Here is a 27468-nt window from a genome sequence, read left to right on the forward strand (position 1 = left end):
TCTACAACCACAATACATATCATCAACTCACTACCCAGACCACATGCCCGAAATCGTTAATTGATTCTCCACTGAAAGCTTTGGTCGCTTTTTTCATTAATTACAACCAGCTTGGAAGTCGGAACCTAACTATCAATAACAAAAAGCCTGTGAAACCTTATCGAAGCAATTTTTTATTTTTATGGAGTTGTCTTCTCTTTTACAATTTCATTACTCGGTTTTGTACTACCGATGTAAATGTAAAAACAAATAGAAGCTTCATACTCGCTTGTTTTGTAATTTATTCTACTCAAACATTTTGGACTAGCGTGACTCTGGGTTTAAGTTAAATCTAACCCTTACACTTCCCAACAATTTGGCCAATTTTTTTATTCCTAACTTTCTGGTGCTATAAAACCAAAAACTTACAATAAGCTCAAACACAATTGTGAAACAACCTTTCGGTCATTAAATATAGTCTAAGAAATGTGGCTTAGTGGTCATTTTGTGTCAATAGTATGTTTGGAATAAGATGTATCAAAACAACTAATATCCTCACTTTTATCACCATTCTTATAAAGGGGTTTAATTACAGTTTTCATAAAATCGGTACTAGACACGTCCTCTTTTTCAAAAGTCTTATCTATGATCTTAAGTAACTTATTTCTAACCTCTTTTACCACACTATCAGCCCCGCGGGCCTTATTACTTTAAACACTTTTAGTCTGTTAAAATTTCTTCATCACAAAGTGTATCTTTTTTCACTTCTAAAATGTCAAGTTCATTCTTCTTATTTTCATATGACCTATCACTAATTTAACTCATTTACAAGCCCATTCCCCTCTTTATTAAACACAAAGTATTTTACTAATATTTCGAGCTGTGTTTCTGACTTTCTTGAATAAAACACCATCATTGATTTCAGAAACTATTTTACTAAAAATTGTTGTATCTATCTTCTAAATTGTCAAAATTTAAACGCTCCAGTTTATTATTCAACTGTTCCTGGAAACTTTCTGTCAAATTCTCATTTCGAATGCTATGAACTTCGCAGTTTCTTGAAAGGTAGTTAGTCTTTCTAATTTTTAGCTTGAAATTAAACTTAGACACTATTAGATGATGATTTTTGCTACCAGCATCAATAACAGCTTTCCTATAAGCCCTAGCACTTTATATCAATCCGACTAGTCTTCAGTTTATGAAGACACAATCAGTGAAGTTAGTTATTTTACAATCGTATGGACACCCTTGTTAATTTATGGAGCATTTTATGACCAAACACCCTATAGGTCTTAACTAAAAAGTTATACCTACAAAGTTGCAGCAGTCTGTAACCTATCAAACAGTTCGTGGTAACGAACTGTAGTAAGGAGCGACCCGGCTCAATAGTAACCAAAACTCTAAAAAATGGAATTTTGATACCAATAGCTGCATCAAAAGAATCGCATTTTAATGCTGGTTTTAAATATTTAAGTTTCATCAAGTTTAGTCTTACCCATCAAAAGTTACGAGCCTGAGAAAATTTGCGTTATTTTAGAAAATAGGGGGAAACGCCCCCTAAAAGTCATAGAATCTTAACGAAAATCACACCATCAGATTCAGCGTATCAGAGAACCCTACTGTAGAAGTTTCGAGCTCCTATCTACAAAAATGTGGAATTTTGCATTTTTTGCCAGAAGGCAGATCACGGATGCGTGTTTATTTGTTTTTTTGTTTTTTTTCCCCAGGGGTGATCGTATCGACCCAGTTGTCCTAGAATGTTGCAAGAGGGCTCATTCTAATGGAAATGAAAAGTTCTAGTGCCCTTTTTAAGTGAACAAAAAAATTGGAGGGCACCGGGGCCCCTCCCACGCTAATTATTTTCCCAAAGTCAACGGATCAAAATTCTGAGATAGCCATTTTATTCAGCGTAGTCGAAAAACCTTATAACTGTGTCTTTGGGGACGACTTACTCCCCCACAGTCCCCGTGGGAGGGGCAACAAGTTACAAACTTTGACCTGTGCTTACATATAGTAATGGTTATTGGGAAGTATACAGGCGTTTTCAGGAGGATTTTTTTGGTTTTGGGGAGGGGTTGAGAAGAGGGGGATATGCTGGGGGAACTTTCCTTCGGGAATTTGTAATGGGAGAAGAAAATTTCCATGAAGGGAGAGCAGGATTTACTAGCATTATTTTAAAAACAAACAATTAAAAAATAAAAGTGAAAAAGCTTTTTCAGCTGGAAGTAAGGAACAGCAATAAAACTTAAAACAAACAGAAATTATTACCCATATGAGGGGCTCACCTCCTTCTAATACCTCGCTCTTTACGCTAAAGTATTTTCGGTAATTTCAACTACTTATCCTACGGCTTTTGTGATTCAGGGGGTCATTCTTAATGAATTGGGATAAAATTTAAGCTTTAGTGTAAAGAGCGAGGTACTGACGATGGGGCGAATCCCCTCATATATGTAATAAAAACATGAGAATACAAAAGTTCTTTACGTAAGCTAATTTATAAGTTACGTAAATCTTTTACCAATAAAAAGATTCGTAAAAAATTAAAAGTTCGAGTTGCCTTTTTAATTAACCAAAAAATCGGGGGGCAACTAGGCTTCGTCCCCCGCTCTTTTTTTCTCAAAATCATTCGATCAAAATTATGAGAAAGCCATTGAGCCAAAAAAAAAAAATATGCAAATTTCGTTTTGATTATTCCTCTGCGGAGAGCCAAAATCAAAACATGCATTGATTCAAAAACGTTCAGAAATTAAATAAAAAAAACAAGTTTTTTCAACTGAAAGTAAGGAGTGACATCAAAACTTAAAACGCACAGAAATTACTTCGTATATGAAAGAGGCTGCTTCCTCATCAACGCCCCGCTCTTTACGCTAAAGTTTTTTACTGTTTTAGAAAGAAGAATTGAGAGAAAGAGTCAAACTTTAGCGTAAAGAGCGGGGCGTTGATGAGGAAGCAGCCTCTTTCATATATGAAGTAATTTCTGTGCGTTTTAAGTTTTGATGGCACTCCTTACTTTCAGTTGAAAAAACTTGTTTTTTTTATTTAATCATTTCAAGAACCGAACTTTACAGAAAGAGCTTTGTGCTAGTGTTAATGGAAATTCAAACGCTCCTTTTATGTACACCTATAATCTGTCAGTTGGTTTGTTGAAACTTTTAAAAGAAAGACCAGCCGAGACCATTGTTGTATTTTCTTATATTGTACACGACAAAGAGTAACATGTTTTGAAAATGAAATATGTTAATGTACCTGACAAAAAATATAATGTACCGATAACATTTCAGATCTACCAATAATGTTATGTTGTTCTTTTCTTTATAATGTACCTGATAGAAAAGGATAAATTCGGCAGTTTGATGTTGTGTAAGTTCATTTATTACTAAGATATCATTCTTCCATTAATAACAATTGTAATCTATCCCTATTTTAATTTACTAGCCTCGGATTCAATCTATCCCTAATTCTACCAACCAGGGCGTGAAAAATATCTTCATTATTTGGTTCTACAAGAGTATACACTACTTTGACTGATACCTTGCACTTTTAGTCTTAAAAAGGGCTACGTACCCCATCCTTCCTGCCTGATTAAGCAAATTCTATATTCTCTAATTTCACGTTTTTTATCACTGGGATATGGATCTCTACAACTCCTAATAGGCCAGTTTGAAGCGTCCTATCAGTCAAAACCGTCGATATGATAGTTATTTTCTAATGTTGTAACGTTCCAAGTTGCAATTCTTATATTCTTTAAATCAGTGAAATTTTTTTAGCCTCAGGAAAAGCTGTGGTCCCAAAGCTAGTGCAGGTTTGGGACTAATATATCTTCTCAACTGCGCATAAAGCGTTTTGTCTTGTTAGTTCCATTAATAACTTACTATTTTTCCGTTTTCTTTTGTCAGTTACAAATTAAAGCGTTAAAAAATAAATGCATAGACAGCATATTTCTTATTTCGTCATTCGTGAAATTCTATGGTTTGGAGCTCTGCTTTAAAAGAAAACACTATACCTGTGGTCGTAGTCATTATTCCAATACCGTAAATTTTGCATTGCACTGCTTCGTAACATTTACGTATGCTATTTGGAACAAGATATTGGTAATGGATGACTGTCTAGCAAATTTAAAAAGATATTTTAGGGTCTATGTAGAAGGTGAAAACGAGGTCCAACCAAGAATAAACCACCTCTGGAATAAGTTTTAAACAATCCAAGATTTTCCATTCAATTAGAATACAGATATGTGAGACTGGGTTTCCTTTTAAAGATAGAGAGTGGGACATTTTCTTTTTCATTTAAATTTACTCAAACTTGTAATAGCTGCTAAACTAAAACTGAGCTTAATATATTTTTAGTCTTAGAAGTCTTTGAAAAGTTTAAAGGGGTAGCATTGTTACTTTTCAGGTCCATTTCGATGCATCAATTTCTTTTGAATATTAGATAAGATTTGCAGTTGGCATCCATTGTTGGTGCTTGTGATTGGGTGTTTAAGAAGAAGCAACTTCGTCTTGGTACTCTCTTATGTTTGCTTTCGGTCTAATCATGAAAACTACCTTATGCAAATTAAATTTTGTTGGTAACCCCTGTATTTATAAAAAGAAAATTCAGAAATACTTTTTTAACGTTTATTCTTACGTTTTAAATTTGCTTTACTTTGAAATGTGTCTTTATTTAAGCTTGTTTAGACGATTGTTTTTATTCGGTTTTCCTTCTTTACAATGCTTAATTTTCATCGTAACATTTCTTTAAATCCTGATGCAATGCAATCTTTTTTTTTCTAAGTTCTGATAGGTTCTGGGATTGTCGGATTGCCCTCTCGCCTCGTTAGCAGTTTCAATTCTGCATAGTTCACCATTGGCTGATCTTTATTTCCATACCATATTTCTGCTTCTGGTATGCATCAAGCGACTTAGCAAATAGTTGTTTGTTCTGGACTAGGAGCGAAAAAAGTAAATTTTAGGCAGTAGAATTAATGGGGAGGTGTCTATATAAGCTATATAAGCTATAGAAGAAATTTATTAAAGATGATTTCTACGAGATTTTACGAAAAAATGGGAATTTTCAACAGGAGGTCTAACCTAGAGCTGTGATTCTCAACATGGGGTGCATGCCCCACCGGTGGGGCATGGGAATATTTTTCTGGATCATGGGCAGGACGTTCGCGGTTCAGCTGACTGGACTTCAGGGCGTCAAAATTTGAAAAAAAATTCTACATATGAATGACCTTACCTTCAAATGCGTTCAAAGAGCATGAAAATAAATGATAACATTGCAGTGACGTTATAGGTTGCATAAAAGGTATTGTATTCAGTCATTATTTTTGATTAATATAAAATATACCTAGAGGAAGACCACAACTTCACATCAAGAAATTCACATCAATTTTTGTAACTCTGTACTGAGATAATTACGGATTTATCACAACTTTTCTTAGTAAGTCAATTTTTTTTTGCTATCTTATTGGTCAGTTAATTAAAAAATTTGCCCTTTGAAACTAGCCTAATCTTAGATATTAGCCTGTCCCAACTATCTAAATCTATAAGCAATATGTGAAAAGTTAGAAGTCAATCGTCATTTTAAAAATACAGGCCACGTGTAAACACCTAGACCAAAAATATTCGAACATGACTTAGCTAATTTTCTGAAACTGGCATCATAGCATGGTTAAAAATTGGTCAATCTTAGACCAACTAAATTAATTTTTGGGAAAAGGGTTTAAGCTTTAGACCAAATAAATTTTGTGATAAAACTTTAACTTTTGCTATACTTTACCTCCAGCCTCTTAATGTCCCATGCATTTTGCCATGTGTCACTCTTGTTTTCACTTTTTACCCATAAGACCGCGGCTAGGACTGCAACAATATAGTCAAATCTAGCCTTCACATTGGAAATAGAATGACATGTGTGAAACCAGCATGTTTAGACAGTCCTCTTTAGCTCCATTTCTATTTGTCCGCTAAAGATAGTCCAAAAAATATCAAGGTGGAGGGATTTTAGTGGCGATAATTCACAAAAATGTAGGGAGGCTAGAGAGCATTGTGATATATATTTTAAAGAACTGTCTTTCGACTTACAAAATTCTGTCTCAATGAAAGTCTTGTTTTTACAGTTTCACCAGCCTTTAGATCTCCACTAGTGTTAGCAAGCAAAACAAAGAATCCGTGTTTTAAGAGTATTCAATCCATTCGTAAGCCTTAAAGTAAAGCACACTGAAGTTCCTTCCATTGAAAGTGGAAGCAAAATATCTCTCTAGAATAGATTGGGCTGAGCGGTCGGAACGCCTTTGAGATACCTGAGATAGGATATCGACTCCTACTAGAACCTGCTACGGGTTTGGGAATTCAGACCACTTTTTCATGTTGACTTGGGCATTTATTTATCTAGAATAGATTGGGCTGGCCGGTCGGAACGCCTTTTTGAGATACCTGAGAGAGGTTATCAACTGCTACTGGAACCTGCAACGGGTTTGGGAATTCAGACCACTCTTTCATGTTGACTTGGGCATTTATTTATTTGGGGATTTATTATTCATCTTTGCTTCCGAAATATTGCCACAGATAGGGGAAATCATGTTCAGTAGTGTGACACTTTGAGCACTGACATTTTTGCCAGTTTCTTGCACTGAAGTTTCTTCACTTTTTTCTGGATTTTCAGCGCACAAAAAGTTCCAAGGTTTGTTCTCACTTTTTACTCATTATTTGATTACAGATTCATACAAATAGAAAACTTGACAAACAACCCTAAGACTTAATAGACACCCTTATCTCTTAGAAAACACTCCCTTTTACCTAGCGAGCACCTGCATGTTGCTATCAAGGATGATATTGCAAGAACGCAAGAATTGATGATGGAAAAAATTACTGAGAAAGTTATAAAAAAGTCTGGGGATTAACAACAGAAAAGTGGGAATTCCTTAAAGCAATCATGCGAGACGATAATTAGGGAAATTTTAAGCTTAGACTCGAGTGTTCCTCGGTGCTCCTTGAGTTTACACCAAAGTTTCAGAGCATCTTACAATTGCGCAAAAGTTTGAAAGTAGAAATTCAAGGGCTGGAAAATCACGTGACTCAGATGGAAAGTAGAGTAGACAATTTTAAACAAGAAAAGCCCCTAGAAAGCCTAGTTTACAACGGTTTGAAGCAGTTACCTGGTGAAGATTAGGAAGCACCAACAACGAATATCATAACAAAGAAAACGGGAGTCACCGGTTTTTCACAAAATGGCATTCAGAATATTTACCGCTACCATTTAAATAATTCCACTACGCAAGGTCAAAGAGGGTTTACATCGGTGATTTGTGAAATTTAGAAACAGCGAAATGGCAAGGAAAGTTTTCAATAGCACAACTAAATTTGCAAGTCGGGCATTTTCGTGTCCAAGGCCCTGACGAAACGCCGTCATGACATTCTGAATATGGCAAGGGATAGTTTTCAAGTGCAAAATGTCTGGTTTGATTGTGGGCTAATTCTCGCAAAACTCCCAACAGACACCATTGCTCGTAGGATTCTGTCACTGGCAGATTGCTTTTAGTTGCTTGTGCTTATTTTGACCTTTTGGTTATTGCCTATCCATATTTTGGCATCTTTTCATTGATTATTCTTATATTTATTTATCTGTTTCTAGGGATCAGCTGTACCTTAATATTATAATTCCTCGTATCTTGGAATAATTCAAAAAGCTGGTTTCAATGCGTGTTCTTGGAGCTGCCAAATTACTTCTTCGTATGATGAGACATTTGATTTTTCTCTCGAAATGTTGGAATCTCTATGTTATGGCCCTTTTTGAGTCAGGATATTCCTCTCTCGTCTCTTGGCTAATAGCTTACTTCGAGGAGTAGAGCTTCAATGAACTGCGGCGGACTCGCTCTGATAGTAAGTGATTTCCTTAAATGGAAGGCAAGGGAGGATCTTGGCGTCTGGAGGGAAACTAAGATAGAAACATTTTTCAATGAAATTGAGATTGGTATGAGGCTTAGCGTGAGTAGTTTATAAGCCTCCAAGTGCATCATACGAGGATTTTGCAGAAGATTCCCAAAGTTTTCTAATGATGGTTAAGAGGTCACAGCAAGAGTTTTCATGCATGGACGATTTTAATTTTATCTACAGGTGGTTTTAACTTAGATTTTTAAATTTTATGGTTTCCAATGATCTTTTTCCCACAGTACCAATTCCTACTAGGATCACAGATCACTCTGATACCCTGATTGACAATGTGTTTATCTCTTCAAAATGTATCCAAAAGGCGTTTTTTAATATTGTAGTTAATTTGGTGTCTGATCATTTCCTGATGGTATTTAGTTTAGATTTACAATTGTCACGCCAGAAAAAGCAAAATAAAATTGTCCGAACGACTAAGCCTGAAAGTATTCGGATGTTTAAAGAAGAAATAAGTGTAACATACTTTGAACCTGTCTTGAATTAGGAAAACCCGTGTGAAGCTTTTGCGCAATTTAAACTAGCCCGCTGAAGACACACAGATAGAGACCATATAGAAAATCAAAGGTTGATGAACAGCTATTTAACTTATTTAAACAGCGTGGGGGTTTTAAGATTATCTGAGATCTTCAAATGAAGAAGAAAATGGTCATTATAAACAGATTCGGACTAAGGTGAACTCAGTGAAAAGAAAAAACAGCATTACTCGGCACTTCTTGATCTGAAGTGCAGATCTGAAAGCAGATCTGAAAAAAAAACTTGAAAAGTTATCAAATAACTGGTTAGTGGGCCTTGGAGATCTCGAGACCATCCTATTGAAATCGAAGAAGTGGTTGTAGAGGATAGACAAGAGTTGTGTAACATATTTGATGATTATTGTCTAATATTGGAACGAAAATACAAGCGGAAACTAGAAATTCCCTAGGTCTTGTGAACAGCAACTCATTTCCTGGTGAACGGGGCGTGAAAATGAAAATGAAACTTCGTCCCTGTGATTCATCTTAATTAACAACCATCATCTGCATGATTGTATCCAACAACAATGGGCTAGATGGTGTTAACCTGATGACTATTCGATCAATTCTGGTTTACATTCTTCCTGTGCAAGTACACCTAATGACTTTATCAATGGAGAAGGGAGTTTTTTTGTAAATTATTGAAAACAGCAAAGATTCTCCCTCTCTACAAAGGGGGCACTCAAATGGATATATCGAGCTGTAGACCTATTTCTATTTTGCCAATATTTTCGAAAGTTTATGAAAAAGTTATACATGGAAGACTTTATGATCACCTCACGAGCCTTCATGCATTGTATAATGGACAGTTTGAATTCCAAAAAGGCCATAATCTTGTAAGAATCTTAATTTATCTTTAGAAGAGGGTGAATATTGAATTAGTATTTATATAGATTTTAAAAAAGCGTTTGATACTGTTGATATCTCGTAGACACTGGTTTACTTAGCATTAACGCGGTAAAGAGTAATTATATTCAGTTTAATCGGACTGGTGGATCTCCAAATCTTCCCAGTGAAACAGGAATAAATGGTCCTTTCTAAAGCAAATTGAGGAGATGCGGTACCTAGGATTCATTAATGATCAGAACCTTAGCTGGAGAAGATACGTTGATGTGGTTTCGTGTAAGGTAGCGCGTGGCCTTGGGATTTTAAGATATTTTCAACATTTTTTACCTTCTTATATTTTGGTTCTTTACATTTCTCTTTGATTGCACCATATATAAATTATGGATGTATGATTCGGACCAGTAATTTTACGTGCGATTTCAAACGAGTGCAGGTTCAGCAAAATAAAGCAGTGAGGTTAATTGGTAAGTATGATGCATGAGTTTTAAGTACAGAGTCAATTTTTAAGAAATTTGTAGGATTTTAAATGTTGGTCAAATTAGAAATTTTCAGATATGTATTTTTTATTTCAGAGTTTGAATGGTTTCGAGCCTGATGTTTGTATTCATTTTTTCGTTTTAATTCATTTTATTACGGATATGCTACGAGAAATACTAAAGACCTGGTAAGTGAGCCAAGAAGTGCGGTTTATTCTAGCCATTCTAGCCGTGGGAAACACAGGAAATTCTTTTCAACCTTTTGAACTTCTTTTATAGCGTCACAATTTTCTGAAACCCACATAGCCCATCCATCAGTGTATATGCCCACACAATTTTTCAAGTCCAGCCCAAGAGATCGAATAAAATCCATCACAATGTTTCCAAGCGTTTTCCATTTAATGATCGGTTCGAAGTTTCCAATGCTGTCCGAGTATGTGCTAGAGAATCTCTTTACCACAACATTCAATTAATCCATTCTGTGTTGCTTCACTTACATAAGTAGCATCTGCACCTCAGCTTTCTAAATGTTGTTTTGAAGTCTTGCAACCACTACTTACACAGTACCTTAAAGGTTCTCAGATTTTTTTTTTTTCGTTTATTAATTGGCTCTTCTCTGCTAATGATTCTCCACCGCTTCTATGACCACGAAGAGGAATGTTTTATCAGCCCAAGAAAGTGATTGAAGCTACAATTGGATTCAAATGCTCCCTCTGTTTTCCTGCACTTGGTGGCTGTGTTGTTCGGTTACAAGGCTTGAAATGCTGGTTTCAGGGTTATTATACTTTAGAAAGATATGTTTGTCTGTGTCAACGAAATCACGGGGGTACTGATTATTTTCATGAGATACCAAATGCCTTCTTTTTCAGTTAGCTTAGCCAACGTCACAAGGGGCTTCTTTACCAACTTTTACAATTGATTGGAGCTTTCGAACCCTCAGACGTTAAACGAAATACAATATTCACAGAATAAGCCTTTCATTTCCTATGAGATTACTAGCCAATGGAATTGTTCCAAGCGAGTGCGATTGAAAAATCATTTTTTTTTCCTGCCCTGCATATTGTAAACTAAATGGGGAGAGCTATAGATAAATGGCTGAATACAAGGGTTTTGAAACAATTGATATCGCGTTCGCTCACCCAGTTTTATTTAGATATAGAAATTTTATCACTACAGCTTCCGATACCATTTTCGAAAGAAGTACTTATATTTTCGATGTTTGTGTTAGGCTTGGGGATACAAACTTCAATTGATGCTAACAAATCACCCATAGTTCCACCATTCATCACAGGATTGGAATCACTATCAACACTGACATTCTCACTAATTCTATCTTCGCTTCGATAGGACAACTGGTAAATATTATCCACAAATGTTTATACTGTTCAAAACCTTCCAGAATCACAAATAAAGCTTAGACGTGTCTGTTATTGCAGGAATTTCAAGAAATTGTTTAGTTATTGAAAAGAAACTGGTTTTGACATGCACACTTTTTGGAGCTTAAACGATTTACGAGATGATAAACTAAAAATTGGCTAGTTAGCTCGGGTGACACCAAACACTGGACAATTCTCTATAAACTTAAGACAGGCAGATAAAGTGTCGTCAAATCCTTTTCAAAGATGCAGTGATCCAAGCGTTGATATCACAATCAATTCATAGAAATCTAGTGATAGAACTTTTTGCCCATGACTATTTTGAACAAAAAGGCTATCTCACAATTTCGACTGAATTTATTTGTGGAAAAGGCATTGGAGGGGCTTGTTGCCCACCGGTCACCTTTGACTATTAAAACAGAACTATAACTTCCAATTTCCAATCGAAAAAACCCCTTTGAGTTTTATATGACCACCTCTTCCATAAAAACCTTATATGTCCCCTGGGCATAACTAACAACACTGTCCCAGGGCTCTTGGGGGTTGTGTCAATCCCGAATTTCTTACATAGGATCTTTGATCTCTTTCGAACGAAAGGGCTATCTCAAAAATCGACCTGATGTATTTGGGGAAAAGCGAGAGAAGAGGGCTAGTTGACCTCTGGTCCCTTTTGACTCTTAGAAACTAGAACTTTCAGTTTCAAATCGAATGAGCCCCCTTCAAAGTTTATAAGACGACCCCTTCCATAGTCATTTTGAAAAAATATAGTCATTTTGAACAAAATGACTATCAAAAAAAGTCGCTGAGATGCATTTGGCGAAAAGAGGGTGTGGGGGGAGGCTATTTGCCATCTAATCACTTTTAAATCTTAAAAAACTGACTACAATTTTCCATTTCTAGTCATTTTAGCCCCCACCAAAGTTTATACGACCATCTCTACAATAAAAACCTTATATACCCCCGGGGCATAACTTACGGCCCTTCTCAAAGGCTCTGGGGGTTGGGCTGACCCCGAAGTTTTGTTATATGGTCATTTTGTTATTTGTTATATTGGATTATTTTGAATAAACTGGCTACTCCAATTTTCAATGTGACGGATTTGGAGAAAAGGGGTTGTGGGGACAACCTCCGATTAATTTTTTATTCTGAAAAAGGGAACTAGAAACTTTCAAATTCCACTCAAACGAACCCCTCTGAAGCTTACATGACCACTCCTTACTTAAATACCTCATATGCCCCCGTGGTATAAATTACAACACTTTCCACCGGGCTCTGGGGGGTTGTGTTGAAGCCGGACTTTTTTTTTATCTGACCCAGCTTTAAATGGGTACCTGGAGAAATCTGGGGAAGGTAAACAGGAAGGGTGTGCGAAAGCACAGGATGGTTGGCCCCCAACCCCCCATTGCACTTCCTGGCTGAAGGGCCAAGAAACGGAGATCAGCACCGCCGGTAGGGACTGTAAAGTCTAATGCCGTATCCTTTACCTTTACCTTACCCCAGGGCATAACTCAAAACGCTTTTCAGGGGGTTCTGGGGGGTTGTGTTGACCCTGGATTTTCTGTTATCTGATCTTTGAACTATTTTTAGCAAAATGGCCATCTCAAAATTTTAATCGGGTGAATTTATGGAAAAAGGCGCGAGAGGGGGGGACAAGTTGCCTCCAATTCCTTTTGACTCTTAAAAGGGCGCTAGAGCTGCTGATTTCCAATCGAATGAGCCCCCTCCAAAGTTTATTTGACCATTCCTTCTATATGAATATCTTCTGGGAAAAAAAGTAAATAATAAAACATTGAAGCTTTATGGCCTTTAGCCTACTATAGGCAATGCTATAGTGTTGCCTCTGAAACGTAAAAACACTGTACTCTTTTTTTAATGTAATTGCAATGAATATACCTTTTCCGTAGCTGAATAAATTCCTGGAAATAAATCACACTCTTTCCAAAAGGAAATCCTTGCTGTGCGATTAAATTTAGGGTTGTTAAAGACTAAACAACATTTCTTAATACAATTTTTCTTTTCAGAATTTTTAGCGTTTGTAATTTTTTATCCTTAGTAGAATCAAATTCAAAATAAGTCCGAACCTAACCGGTTACTATGGTGAAGCAAATAAACAGACATTGTTTCCACAACACATCAATGTCATTCAACATCAGTGATACAGAGGATTTTAATCTATTTTGGAAATAACTTTTACTTAAAAATTATCCAGAATAGTAAGTAATCTGCAAAAATTTGTTCAAGAAATACTGTGAGTATTATGCTTAGCAATAATTCCTGTCTAGTGCTCAAGAGGTTATTAATAAGAGACCAAATCTTTTACTGGTAAACGCAAGGCTAAGCTCAGATGAAAGTTATGGGAACTAAAATGTAAATGTATTTAATTTAAATTTGGCTTACCTTTTCTTACCTTGAAGCAACGTCAATGAAATCAAGAAATGGAAAAAGGAATGAAGAATATAGAATATAGAATATATTCTAGAATATAGAATAGAATATAGAATATAATGAAGAATATGGAAAAAGAATATATAATGTGAGCTTTATATTTGCACATTAGGGAAGGGGACAAAGTAAAGTGAAGCACTTTGAGGAACGATATAAGTAAGTATTTTAGAATTTAGTAAAGTTGCTATCAAAATATTATGGTATTTCCTTCTGAGGAGGAGTAATCGTGAACTAAGAACTAAATATGAAAGTCCTCACATGGACTACATCTCATTAATCAAGATTTGAAAAGAATGATGAAAAATTCAAAATAATGCCATATAAGCATAGCATCGCTTTGTTTTAAATCACCTTATTGATTCTATCCACATTGACATTGAGCTCACGAATGTTGAGGCAACCTCGCTATTTTGATAGTGACAAACAAAAAATAATATCAAGAAAACTGTATTATAGATTAGAATTCGACCTCCAGGCTTGCATCTGTGAAACTTATCAAACCTTTCTATTTTACACAGTGCTTTCGATCATCTTAATGTCATCTTGAATTAGTTCTGTTCGTTAATTGATATATAAAACTGCACTGGGACCCTAACATTTATTATATCAAGAGGTTGAATGGCGCTTTTTTCAATGTTTTGCTTTTTTTAGTAGACTAAAAAGACAAACGAACTAACCTGTTCACGATTTCCTAGAAAAAACCAGCAAATTTACAATTTAGAATAAGAAATCACAATCTTTGTTATATATCTAGCGACTTCTAATATCCCTCCCCATGATTTTAAGATACATAAGCTATGTTGCTTTAGACTCTAGGTAAGGCATGTTGGCAAGTAGGGGGTTGGTGGCACTCCCATGCCCCTTATAGGTAACGGAAAGAAGTGTGTGTGACTTCCTACTCACTTCATATTTAAGTAACTTCATATTATTATTTTTGTTATTATTTATTTTTGACCCAAACCATAAAAATGTATAATTCGTGGATTAGGCCTAATACGAAGAAAACACATAAAAATACAATAGAAATAAAAATAGAAATTACAAGGAAACAGTTACAGAGTAACATACAAAACATTAAAGGCACTAAAACAAAAGAGAGAAAAATATAAAAGGAGGAGGAAAGAAGAATAAGAAAAAAAGAACTCACGACGTGCATAATCTAATAAAGCTGTGATGTACAGACAAATGGAAGCAAACTGTCTATTGTTAGTATTATTTAATTTTTATTCAATCTCTACAATACTAAAAACGTGGAGTAACAAAAGAGAGGAAAAAAGAAACAAATAAAGGAAAAATAACTTACGACTGAAAAAACGTGATAAGTGGTGGTGTCGAGAAATACGGATACAAGCGGTATTTGAAAGCTTTCTTTGTAGTACTTCCAATTTTACAATAATATCAGGAAAAAGAAACTTGTTAATAAGAATCTGTTTTTTTCCTAAGGAGGAAGAGAAAAAACAAAAATTTACGAAGTTTAAAATAATCAATCTGGATTCCTTTTAATTCCTTTCGCTTAAGAACTTATATCACATTGCCTAACCCTTTTCTTTTTGTTTTTACGTCGGGTCGTCTTATTCCATGTTCATAATTTGGCCATACCTTTCAATTCTACTTTCAGTGATGTAATTCAATCCTTGGTGAACATCAATCATATCTTTTTTTTTGAAGGAGCTTAAAAGACATTTCCAAAGAGAAAGGGTCTGCTCCAGGGGCGTAATTTCCTATAGGGCAGGGGGCAACTGCCCCTTCGAAATTTCGGTTTGCCCCCCCCCTTGACCTTAATTTACCCCCCATTCCCGGCTGAAATTTAGTTCCTCCCGAAATCTTGTCAAAACTTAGATAAATCTGCATAATTCAAGCACCAACAGAAACGGATCAGTGTTTTTAGTATATAATTACCTTTCAAGTATTATAAAGTACCTTTATAGCACTTTTGTAGCACCTTTATGGCACCAAATGGCCTTTTTTGTTTTTACTGTCATTCTTACTTGATTTGGAAATATTGGTTCAAACTTTAACCCCCCCCCCCTCCCAGGATTTTTAAGAAATTACGCCACCGATCTGATCAGGACCGTATCCAAGATTTGTCTTTTGCTGGTAGTTTATGCAAGGATCTTTTATTCTTTGGGGGGGGGGGTACACAAAAACATCAAAAACACATTAAAGTTGGTTTACATCCATTTTTGTTACGATTTCACAAGTCAAAAAACATTTCGGAGGAGAGAGAGTCTAACACCCCCCACCCCCTCCCTGGATACGGCTTTGCGTCTGTGTTCTCACAAAATTCCATTTATTAGACCCAATCTTTCGTTTTTAATGCAAATAAGAAAAAAAAAATTTTGTTTTTTCATGGGGGGAGGATAGCCCTTCCAATCTAGTTTGTATCGAGCACAGCTATATAGTAATTTACACCAGTTCCCAAAGATTCAAATCATTATATTCTCACTAAAGTCAGGCCTTCGATACTTGATTCAGTGCTCTATATGATATAAACTCGGGGTAACTTCTTGTAAATTATGAAACATAAAAAGTCCAGATGCCAGCTTGCTTATACAGGTATCCTTTGGAAAGCCGATCAATTGGTCAGTGGCAAACCAATGCTTTGTAGTTATCATAAATATTCAGGTCTGTTAACTTGAAATTTTATTCTTATGGGGTGGGTGGGTGGTTGGGTAATATTTTAACATAAAATTTTCCCTGTTTTCTCGTATGCATGGTACCCTGCATACATGGAGGCACGATCCTGTCATCTAAATTGTTTATTATTTTTCTTTATCATCAAATTAGCAGCTATATCTACGTTGAATAGGCAACGTAAGGTGTTGCGGGAACCTTTGTTCGGCTTCCCTGAGTAAAGTGTTGCGAGAGCAAAACTTTGGTTTTGTTTTCTCACTTCGATTAAACGCTGAAGTTGTTAATCTGTAAAGATCTTAAACTAAATGCCAGGTACACAAACTCGCAAAGTTGCAAACCTGTCATTGCACCTAGCAAAAGTTGCAAACCCTTCATCGCTGAAGATGGTTGTAGCCTATTGGCCGATTATTGCTTACAAGTCCCCTAGATGTCTTACCAGTGAAACCAAATTGGTTTTACCATCAAATACACCGGAAACAAATAATAGGTACATCAACTAGCAAAAGTTGCGATCCCCTCATTGCCGAAGATGATTATGAGCTAACAGCCGACTGTTGCTTATTACTCCCCAACATGTCTCACAATTGGTATCGGCCTATTTTTGGTCAGTGTGTACCTTACTACTAAAGTTGTCAACCCCTTTAAACTTTCAAACTGGTATATGTAATGAAGGAATTTCTCTACCAAATAAATGACATATACTTTGATTTGTTCATCAAGAGCTATCGACTGCCACCGAAAAAAAAATCTATCTGTCTTAGTTCAAAAGTTGACTTTTTTACCGTAGGTCAAGTTTCGAACGTCATCATTTAGAAAGAAGCAAAGGATAAACTCCAATTTCTGTAGCAATGGGAGAACTTTTAAGGTTTAAGAGGCACATCTGATACCATTTCCGTATCAACCTATTTTTGGTTTCAGTGTGTACCTTACTGCTGAAGTTATCAATCCCTTTAAACTTTCAAACTGGTATATCTCATGAAGGAATTTTTCTACAAAAAAATGTATGACATATACTTTGACCAGCTCATCAAGAGCCATCAACTACCGTCAAAAAAATCTATCTGTCTTAGTTCAAATGTTGACTTTTTCGTCGTAGGCCAAGTTTCTAACGTCATCACTTAGAAAGGAGCAAAGGATAAGCACTAATTTCCTTAGCAATGAGAAAACTTTTAAAGTTTAAGAGGCACATCTGATACCATTTTTCTACCGCAATCCCAAGTGCGAAAAACCGAATAATAAACTCAGCTGAAATCACGAACAGAAATGGGTAGAAAAACAAGCAAAACCATCCTTTTTGGCCCTAGGCAAGAGTTCTACAAAGCTTTTCAAAATGCAAAGTCATATTCATCAATCCTGCCTAAGGTCCACACTTTCCATAAGAGCCACAGATGTTAGGCCCTTACCACTTCCTAGGAATAAGCCGAAATCGAGGTGCAAGGAAAAAGAAAAACACGAAAAAACCAAAGTTTTGCTCTCGCAACACAATTAGCACTCCATTTCCATAGATGTTTAAATTTATTAGTGCCAAAATTATCAGGCCTCTGTCCCGAGCCCTGACAAGCAAAACATCTAAAGAAACCCGACCCAGGCACTGAAAAACTGACTGTAGTTATACTAAACGAGAAATCAAGTGATAACCTGGGGTTAAATTTTGGGATTTTGTAGAATTTCATTTGAAGCTTTTGGATATGTAAAAATTTATTGGAATTCTAAAAGTTTTCGTTTGACGTATGTTTCCTCCTTCTAGACCAAAAATTAGTATTCTTTGGTATTAAATGGTGCTTTTCCGTGATCTTAAAAAATATATTAAAATTTTCTGTTCAAATAAACTCACCCTAATCTTTCTACACATCAGTTCAATAAGATGATGCAAAATTTAGACTGATTGCTTAACATACAGACCATAGATTTTAGGGTGCTTCATCATTTTGTTAAATAAAGTGGACTTTGAAATAAAGATTTTCTTTTTTCAGAAAATTTCAATATTAACCAAAGCTAGTTAATTAAATGTAGTATAAATTTTAGGATAAATATTTTCAATAATCTCTCTATTTTTGAGTTTGACTTAAATAAGGATTGGAATGATTTTGAGAAGTTATATATCAAACAGTTCGTGGTAAAGAACTGTAGTAAGGAGCGACCCGGGTCAATAGTAAACGAAACCCTAAAAAACGGAATTTCGATGCTAAAAGATACATCATAAAAATCGGATTTTCATGCTGATTTTAATTATATAAGTTTCATTAAATTTAGTCTTTGTCATCAAAAGTTACGAGCTAGAGAAAATTTGCCTTATTTTGAAAAATAGGAGGAAACACCCCCTAAAAGTCATAGAATCTGAACGAAAATCACACCATAGCATTCAGCGTATCAGAGAACCCTATAGCAAAAATCTACAAAAATGTGGAATTTCGTATTTTTTGCCAGAAGACAGATCACGGGTGCGTGTTTGTTTTTTTGTTTTTTTTCCAGGGGTCATCGTATCGACCAAGTTGTCCTAGAATGTCGGAAGAGGGCTCATTCTAACGGAGATGAAAAGTTCTAGTGCCCTTTTTAAGTGACCAAAAAAATTGTAGGGCACCTAGGCCCCCTCCCACGCTCATTTTCTCCCCGAAGTCAACGGATCAAAATTTTGAGATAGCCATTTTGTTCAGCATAGCCAATAACTATGTCTTTGTTATTGTGTTTACATACAATAATGGTTATTGGGAACTGTACAGACGTGTTCAGGGGAATTTTTTTGGTTTGGGGGTGGGGTTGAGGGGAGGGAGCTATGTGGGAGAATCTTTACTTGGAGGAATATGTCATGTGGGAAGAGAAATTCAATGAAAAGGGCGCGGGATTTTCTAGCATTACTATATAAAAAAAAACAATGAAAAAATAAACATGAAAAAGTTTTTCAATTAAAAGTAAGGAGTAGCACTAAAACTTAAAACGAACAGAGATTATTACGCATATGATGAGTTCTAAAATACTTTAGCATAAAGAGCGAGGTATTTAGGAGGAGATAAATACCTCGCTCTTTATGCTAAAGTATTTTTAGTAATTTCAACTATTTATTCTACGGCCTTTTCTGATTCAGGGGTCATGTTTAAAGAATTGGGACAAAACTTAAGATTTAGTGCAAAGAGCGACGTATGAACGAGGGGACAAGCCCCCTCACACACATAATAAAAATATAAGAATATAAAAGTTTGTTCCGTAAGTTAATTTTTAAGTTACGTATATTCTTTACTAATAAAAACGTTCGTTAAAAATTAAGTTCTAGTTGCCTTTTTAAGTAACCGAAAAATTGGAGGGCAACTAGGCCTCCTTCCCCACCCCTTATTTCTCAAAATCGTCTGATCAAAACTAAGAGAAAGCCATTTAGCCAAAAAAAAGAATTAATATGCAAATTGCATTTTAATAATTTATATGCGGATAGCCAAAATCAAACATGCATTAATTCAAAAACGTTCAGAAATTAAATAAATAAACTAGCTTCTTTTACTGAAAGTAAGGAGCGACATTAAAACTTAAAACGAACAGAAATTACTCCGTATATGAAATGGGTTGTCCCCTCCGCAATCCCTCGCTCTTTATGCTAAAGGTTGACTCTTTTCCACAATTCTACTTTTTAAAACAATTAAAAACTATAGCGTAAAGAGCGAGGGATTGCGGAGGGGACAACCCATTTCATATACGGAGTAATTTCTGTTCGTTTTAAGTTTTAATGTCGCTCCTTACTTTCAGTAAAAAATTTTTTTTATTTAATTATATTAAAAAATACATCCTGTTCAGGACACAATCTGGATTACAGCTATCCCTGACGCTAGAGTATGCAACAGTCATTTTCTACAGGGTGGAGCTATATATCGTCGATGTGATGATTTAAAAAAAAGAGAAATCTTTATCGTCTACCTTAGCAGCGATAGCTGCTGTTGGAGTCAACCTCAGATTTGACAATTTTCCGTTAGTAGTTCACCCGAACTGCTACTAGTGTTTTCTCTAACCACGAATGGGCTGAATCAAGAAAGGTAATGGTTTTGGGTAATTGTTTCAAGTAAATATGATTATGAGCCAGAATTCCGAATAGCTGGCTTCAGGCGCCAAACTTCACAGCCACAGAGGAGTCTCTCACTGCTACTCTAGAACAGTCTCCAAATTTGGAAAAAAGGTCTGAAGAGGCTGGTCCAATGGGGCTTTGCATTAAACCACTGAATCATGGGAAAAAGTAGAAAAAAAGAAGGTAAAACAAAATATTTTGAAAATTCAGTCTGCAAGGACGGACAGTAATATTTTAGGTAAATTGCGTTTAAGCTGAGTTTCAATATTAGCAGCTCTAACGAAAATAACAGTGGATACTTTACAAGCAAAAAATTCGGTAATAGGGCGCTATAGCTTTTCACAATGGCATATTGACCAAAAAGTACAAGTTGTAAGAACCTTATCAAACAGTTCGTGGTAACGAACTGTAGTAAGGAGCGACCCGGCTCAATAGTAACTGAAACTCTAAAAAATGGAATTTTGACACCGATAGTTACATAAAAAAAATGCATTTTAATGCTGATTTCAAATATATAACTTTCATCTAGATTAGTCTTACCTATATAAAGTTACGATCCTGAGAAAATTTGCCTTATTTTAGAAAATAGGGGAAAACACCCCCTAAAAGTCATACAATCTTAACGAAAGTCACACCATTAGATTCAGCGTATCAGAGAACCTTATTTTAGAAGTTTCTAACTCCTATCTACAAAAAAGTGGAATTTCACATTTTTTGCCAGAATACAGATCACGGATGCGTGTTTATTTGTTTTTTTTCCCAAGGGTGATCGTATCGACTGATTGGTCCTAGAATGTTGCAAGAGGGCTCATTCTAACGGAAATTAAAAGTTCTAGTGCCCTTTTTAAGGGACCAAAGAAATTGGAGGGCACCTAGGCCCCCTACCACGCTCATTGTTTCCCAAAAGTCACAGGATCAAAATTCTGAGATAGCCATTTTATTCAACATAGTCGAAAAGCCTAACAAATATGTCTTTAGGGACGACTTACTCCCCCGCAGTCCCCGTGGGAGGGGCTGCAAGTTATAAACTTTGACCTGTGTTTACATATAGTAATAGTTACTGGGAAGTATACAGACGTTTTCAGGGGGATTCTTTTGGTTTAGGGGGGAGTTGAGGGGGGGTTACTTGGGAGGATATTTCCATGGAGAAACTTCTCATGGGGGAAGAGAATTTCAATGAAGGGGACACAGGATGTTCTAGCATTATTTGAAAAAACAGTGAAAAAATAAATATGAAAAGTTTTTTTCTACTGAAAGTAAGGAGCAGCATTAAAACATAAAACGAACAAAAATTATTACGCATATGAGGGGTATACCTCCTCATTATACCTCACTCTTTACACTAAAGTATTTTTAGTAATTTCAACTATTTATTCTACGGCCTTTGTGATTCAGATGCCATTCTTAAGGAATCGGGGCAAAATCTGAGTTTTAGTGTAAAGAGCGAGGTATCGACGAGGGCTTAACCCCTCATATACGCAATAAAAACATACGAATATAGAAATTGGTTACGTAAGTTAATTCGTAAGTTACATGTATTTTTTACCAATGAGAACATTTGTAAAAAATTAAAAGTTCTAGTTGCTTTTTTAAGTAATCAAAAACTTGGAGGGCAACTAGGCCTCCTCCCTCGCTCCTTTTTTCTCAAAATCTTTCGATTAATTGCAATTAATTAATATGCAAATTTCGTTTTAGTTATTTATGTGCAGAGAGCCAAGATCAGAACATGCATTAATTCAAAAACGTCCAGAAATTAAATAGAAAAAAACGTTTTTTAAAGGAAAGCAAGGGGCAACATTAAAACTTAAAACGAACAGAAATTACTCCGTATATGAAAGGGGCTTTTCCTCCTCAACGCCGAGCTCTTTACGCTAAAGTTTCTTACTGTTTTAAAAATACAGTTAAGAGAAAGAGTCAAACTTTAGCATAAAGAGTGAGTCGTTGAGGAGGAAAAGCCCCTTTCATATACGGAGTAATTTCTGTTCGTTTTAAGTTTTAAGGTTGCTCCTTACTTTCATTTAAAAAAACTTTTTTTTTCATTTAATAACACGTAAAACGTAATAATGTAAAGCATAAGCTGGTCTAATGAATGGAAGTGAAGTATCTTGGTTCTTCAAATTTTCTAATATTTAAAATTGTAATTATACTTAATAATAATTAATAATAATAATAATGTAATTATAATTAATAATAATTTGTAATTTACAGGCTTCCAACTGTTTCTTGTTTTTGACGACACACATGCTGTACATTTATTTTATTTATTTCTTTCCTTATTTTCGATACTAAAACAAGTTTGAGTCAAAGCAATGTCAGAAATCCCTCATCACGGCCCGGAGTCACAAACTGAATCAGAAGAGTCATATGAAGAAGACTTCGAGGTAAGTGCGAGAAAGGTTAAATAAAACATGTGTCTTCATTCTAATATCCAAGTTAAGCATCAGATGATTTAAAGTAGTTAGTCTTTTCACCCAAAGACGCATTAAATAAGAACGAAGAATCGAATCGTCGTTTCTTCTTCAACATGGCTCCTAATATCCTGGAACATGGCTCCTAATATCCTGGAACATGGCTCAACATGGTGGAAACTATCAGCGCCGTAAACAATATGGCGCTACTGATCTATAACCTGAATTAGAAATACAAAACGCTTTTAAAAAGGTCGGGTAGCTTTAATAGTAGAGGAAAACCTCAATCAAAGGACTACTTTCTTCATTTGTACTTTTAAGTCAGTGAAGCCCCACGCGACATACTCTGACATATTGGTGACCATCTTCAAAATTTCAAACAGTTGTCCTTACAAAATTTTGAACGTTCCCATTAGAAAAAAAAATCAATTTAATATATTTTCTTTTGAAAAAAGATCTTGCGTAGCACCGAGAATATGTAGTTAAAATTGTTTAAAATCAATTATCAATAGGGGTACAAGGTCAAAACTCCATAACAGTAATAAAAATACTCTAAGAGAAAAAGTACTCATATCAAAATATTTTACTACCTTCGCTGGCGCGAAGGCTCCTTAAAGGACCATCTTCAATCTTGAAAAGGACGGAAATCCAATTTAAACAAAGAGCATCTTTGTTTGATCAATGGTGTCGAGTCTTCTGGTGGTGCAGCAGGTTTTATGTCAGCTACGGACCCAAAGATCGAGCCTGGCTGTAGCCACAAACCGCAGAGACGACACAAGGACTTTAGTAGTCAAGTAGCGTCGTTGATCTGATACATAAATAATTAGTGTTGATTGTTTTTGACAAAACATCTCTGGTTACAGTTATTTACTGATTATTTTATAGTCCGTATCATATTCTTTAAATTTATAATATAATCAAGACTCTAATCATCAAGACTCAAATAATCATCAAAATATGTTACCTGTTAAGGATGAGATGCCAACAAACGAGGAGCCAAGGTATTAGTCGCTTTTAATTGTGTGTGTTTCTTTATATAGGCCATGTATTTTTTAAAAAAAGGTGTTATTCATCATTTTAATTTCACTTTAAGATCTTTTTTGTTTTTGTTTCATTGGACATAGGCCAGATGCATTGTCCGAGGTAAAGGATTAAAGAAGTAACTTATTTTAAAACTCATTAAAAATTGCTCAAGTGTTAGCGTATAAACATTATAAGCACAGGGGAAAATTTATAAATTCGATTCTAGGGTGAACCTGACTCCCAGTCTCCAGTCCACTTATTCCCGAAGAATACATCAGGACTAGCGTAGCCTATGTAATAATATATTCACAATAGTGCAATAAAAAAGGTCTTTCTTTTAAAATTAAAGAGCACATTTAAGAATTAAAACGAACAAGTTTGTATAATTCAACTGGTCATGGTAACGAACTGTAAGTAAGGAACCGGCTCAATAGTAACCGAAATCTAATAAATGGAATTTTGTTACCAATTGATATATCAAAAGAATCAGATTTTTATGCTGATTTAAAATTTATTAAGTTTCATTAAGTTTAGGCCTACCTATCAATGGTTACGAGCCTTTTTTTGGGGGTGTTTAACTCAAAAAAGGGGTAAACACCCTCTAAAAGTCATAGGATCTTAATAAAAATAACAGCATTAGATTCAGCGCTTCAGAAACCCTACTATAAAGGTTTCTGCAAAATATGGGAATTTGTATTTTTTTTTTGCCGGAAGAAAGATCACGGATACATGTTTATTTTTGTTTCCAGGGGTGATCATATCAACCCATTGATCCTAGATTATTGAAGGAGGGCTCATTCGAACGGAAATTATAAGTTCTAGTGCCCTTTTTGCGTAACCAAAAATATTGGAGGGCAACTGAGCCTTTTCTTACGCCCATTTTTCCCAAAAATAATCTGATCAGAATTTTGAGATAATAATTTTGTTCAGTACAGTTGAAAGATCAAATAATTATGTCTAATGGCGTAAAATAACCCCCTACAGTCCGTGGGGAGAGGTTTGCAAGTTATGAAATTCGTTCATTGCTTACGTATAGTATTTGTTATTGGGAAGTATATAGACATAGTTTTTTTTAGAAGGATTTTTGCTTGGGGTGGATTTCTATGAGGAGAATCTTCCTTGGTGAGTGAATCTCCAATGAGTGAAAATTCAAGGGGATATGTTACTTTGGGGGGGGGGGGGGTAGAGTAGAATTGCTATACAAAATTCGTTTCAAATGTTTTACATTCTGTTTGCCAAATTTTTTGTGTGTAGATGCTTCGGGGGAATTATCCTGGGGCTTTTTTCCTTTTCCTCGTGCTTTCTTTTCTGGGAAATAATTTCCACGAAAGGGTCAATTCTGGAGTGACCGGGAAACCAATTAGAGATTAAAGTCTTATTCAAATGAAAGAATGAAAATGAGAATTTTTCAGGGTGAATTGTCCACAAGCAATTTTACAGTGAGGGAGATTCTCAGAAAAGAGAGAACCGTCTGAAGGTATAACAGGGGGGGGGGTGTTGCACTTTACTCTGGATGACATTTCCACGGAGGAGTTTTGTGAGAGGGAGGGGTATATTTCAGAAAGGATGAGACAAATTTACTGTTATTATTTGAAAAACGAATAGAACTTATTCCATATATGAAGGGTTGTTCCCTCCTCAATGCTTTACTTTTCCGCTAAAGTTTGACTATTTACTAAAATTGAAACACCGCGGTCGTTTAATTAGAATAGGAAGCTTTTTTTTAACTGCTAACAGCTTTAGCGTAAAGAGCAAGGTATTGAGGAGGGGGCAATTCTTCATATCCAGAATAAATCTGCCTAATTAATATTCAAATTTTGTTTTAATTTTAATGTATGGGGAGCCAAATTCAAACATGCACTAGTTGAAAAACGTTCTGGGACAAAAAAATAGTTTTTTTTTTAAACTGAAAATAAGGAGGGTCATTAATACTTAAAATGAACAGGAATTGTTCTGCATATGAAATGGGCTGTCCCCTCTTCAACGCCTTGCTCTTCATGCTAAAGTTTTGTTGTTTAAAAAGTAGAGTTTTGACACAGGGTCAATCTTTAGCGTAAAAAGCGAGTTTTTGAGGAGGGAAAAGCCCCTTTCATATATGGAATAATTTATGTTCGTTTTAAATCTTAAAGTTTATTTTATTTAATATCATCTATTATTTATTTATTATTTATTATTTCATTATAACTAATATCATTTATTATTTATTTAATATTATCTAAAAAGAGCTGAAAATATTATAAATGACGAACTGAAAAATAAAGGGAATTGTTACTACAACGAACAACGAAGCCAAACTTGAAACGAATATAAAATAAACCCAAAATTAGGGTGGTTTCGCTCCCCTAAGACATCCTAAAAAAGCAAATAGAAAAACCATTTATATTACAACTACTTTCTTCCGTACTTATTACAACATTGAAAATAAGTTGAAAATTTCGGTACAATTAAATTCTAAACTGATGAGCTTTCAGCAATTAATATAATTATATCAAATATTCATTTTATTTATTAGTTTTTTCCAAGATTTTTCAATACAAATATATTTTCACTAAAAACAAGAGTTTGGCTACTGCCCCATCCCTAACTATAAAAGTCTAAAACCTACTGGGACATTGGCGCTTCACTGAAAGCGAATTATATTGCAAATATTTCTTTTACACTTGTTACAGCATTGGAAATGATAACAAAATTAAAGTGAAACAAAATTTTGAATGGATGAGCTTTAAAATTAATAAAATTATGTATCAAATATTCAGTTTGGTCTCAATAGTTCTTTCAAAGACTGTTTAAGATGCAAACAGTTTTCAGTAAAGCGCCAATGACGCAGTAGGTTTTAGAATTTTTCAGCTAGGGAATGTGGCAAAACTCAATATATTGTTTGTAGTGATCTTTGCTTATTTTAAGCTTTATTTGTATATTCAATTTAAGTGTATTCGTTTTAAAATTTATTCCTTCATTTATGTTAGTACTTTTTGTATTTTTATTTGCTATGTTTGTTTACATAGTTTATTTTCGGTTATACTTCAATAGTAAAAGATTTTTGTTTGTTTTAAGATTGATTTGCATATTCAATTTAAGGTTTAGTCGTTTTAAGATCTATTTATTTATTTGTATTACTACCTGTTGTATGCTTTTTTGCTGATCGTTTATTTAATTTCTGTTCGTTTTGGGTTTCATTTATTCTTAAATAGTAGCTTCTGGTCGTTGTGAGTTTGAATAATTGGGGGTAGGAGTTTACGTGGGAGGATCTTTTCATGGAGGAATTTATCATGAGAGAAGAGAATTTCCATGAAGGGGGCACAGGATTTTTTAGCACTAATAAAAAAAACAATGAGAAAACAACTAAAAAAAAGTTTTTCAACTGGAAGTAAGGAGCTGTATTAAAACTTAAAATGAACAGGAATTATTACTTCTATAGGGAGGTTTATCTCCATCATAATACCTCGCTCTTTACGCTAAATTATTTTAAGTAATTTCAACTAATTATTCTATGGCCTTGGTGATTCAGGGGTTGTTCTTAAAGAATTGGCACAAAATTGAAGCTTCAGTGTAAATAGGGAGGTATTGACGAGGAGCCGAACCCCTTCATATGCGTAATAAATATATACAAATGTAGAATTCCGTTACGCAAGTTAATTCGTAAGTTACGAATATTTATTACTAATTAAAACGTTCGTAAAAAAATAAAAAGTTCTAGTTGTATTTTTAAGTAACCAAAAACTGAAGGGCAACTAGGCTTCCTCCCCCATCCATTTTTTATGAAAATTTAATAGTAACTTCTGGTCGTTGTAAGTTT

General features: G+C 35.0%; 1 protein-coding gene across 3 annotated transcripts in view; it reads left to right on the forward strand.

The window, feature by feature from the left end:
- Window positions 1-13237: 13237 nt before the first annotated feature.
- The window catches only part of LOC136041999 (uncharacterized), a 43392-nt gene continuing 29161 nt past the window's right edge, over window positions 13238-27468 (forward strand). For 2 of the 3 annotated variants that reach the window (XM_065726828.1, XM_065726830.1), the window contains exons 1-2: window positions 13238-13330; window positions 22537-22622. In XM_065726828.1, coding sequence (XP_065582900.1) covers window positions 22551-22622 — 72 coding nt within the window. In that variant the 5' untranslated portion in view covers window positions 13238-13330; window positions 22537-22550. Of the gene's footprint in view, window positions 13331-22391; window positions 22623-27468 lie in introns of those variants that run through there. The other variant, XM_065726829.1, reaches the window with a different exon arrangement.

The sequence above is a fragment of the Artemia franciscana genome, unplaced genomic scaffold (assembly GCF_032884065.1).
Source record: "Artemia franciscana unplaced genomic scaffold, ASM3288406v1 PGA_scaffold_55, whole genome shotgun sequence".
In the NCBI taxonomy this organism is placed as follows: domain Eukaryota; kingdom Metazoa; phylum Arthropoda; class Branchiopoda; order Anostraca; family Artemiidae; genus Artemia; species Artemia franciscana.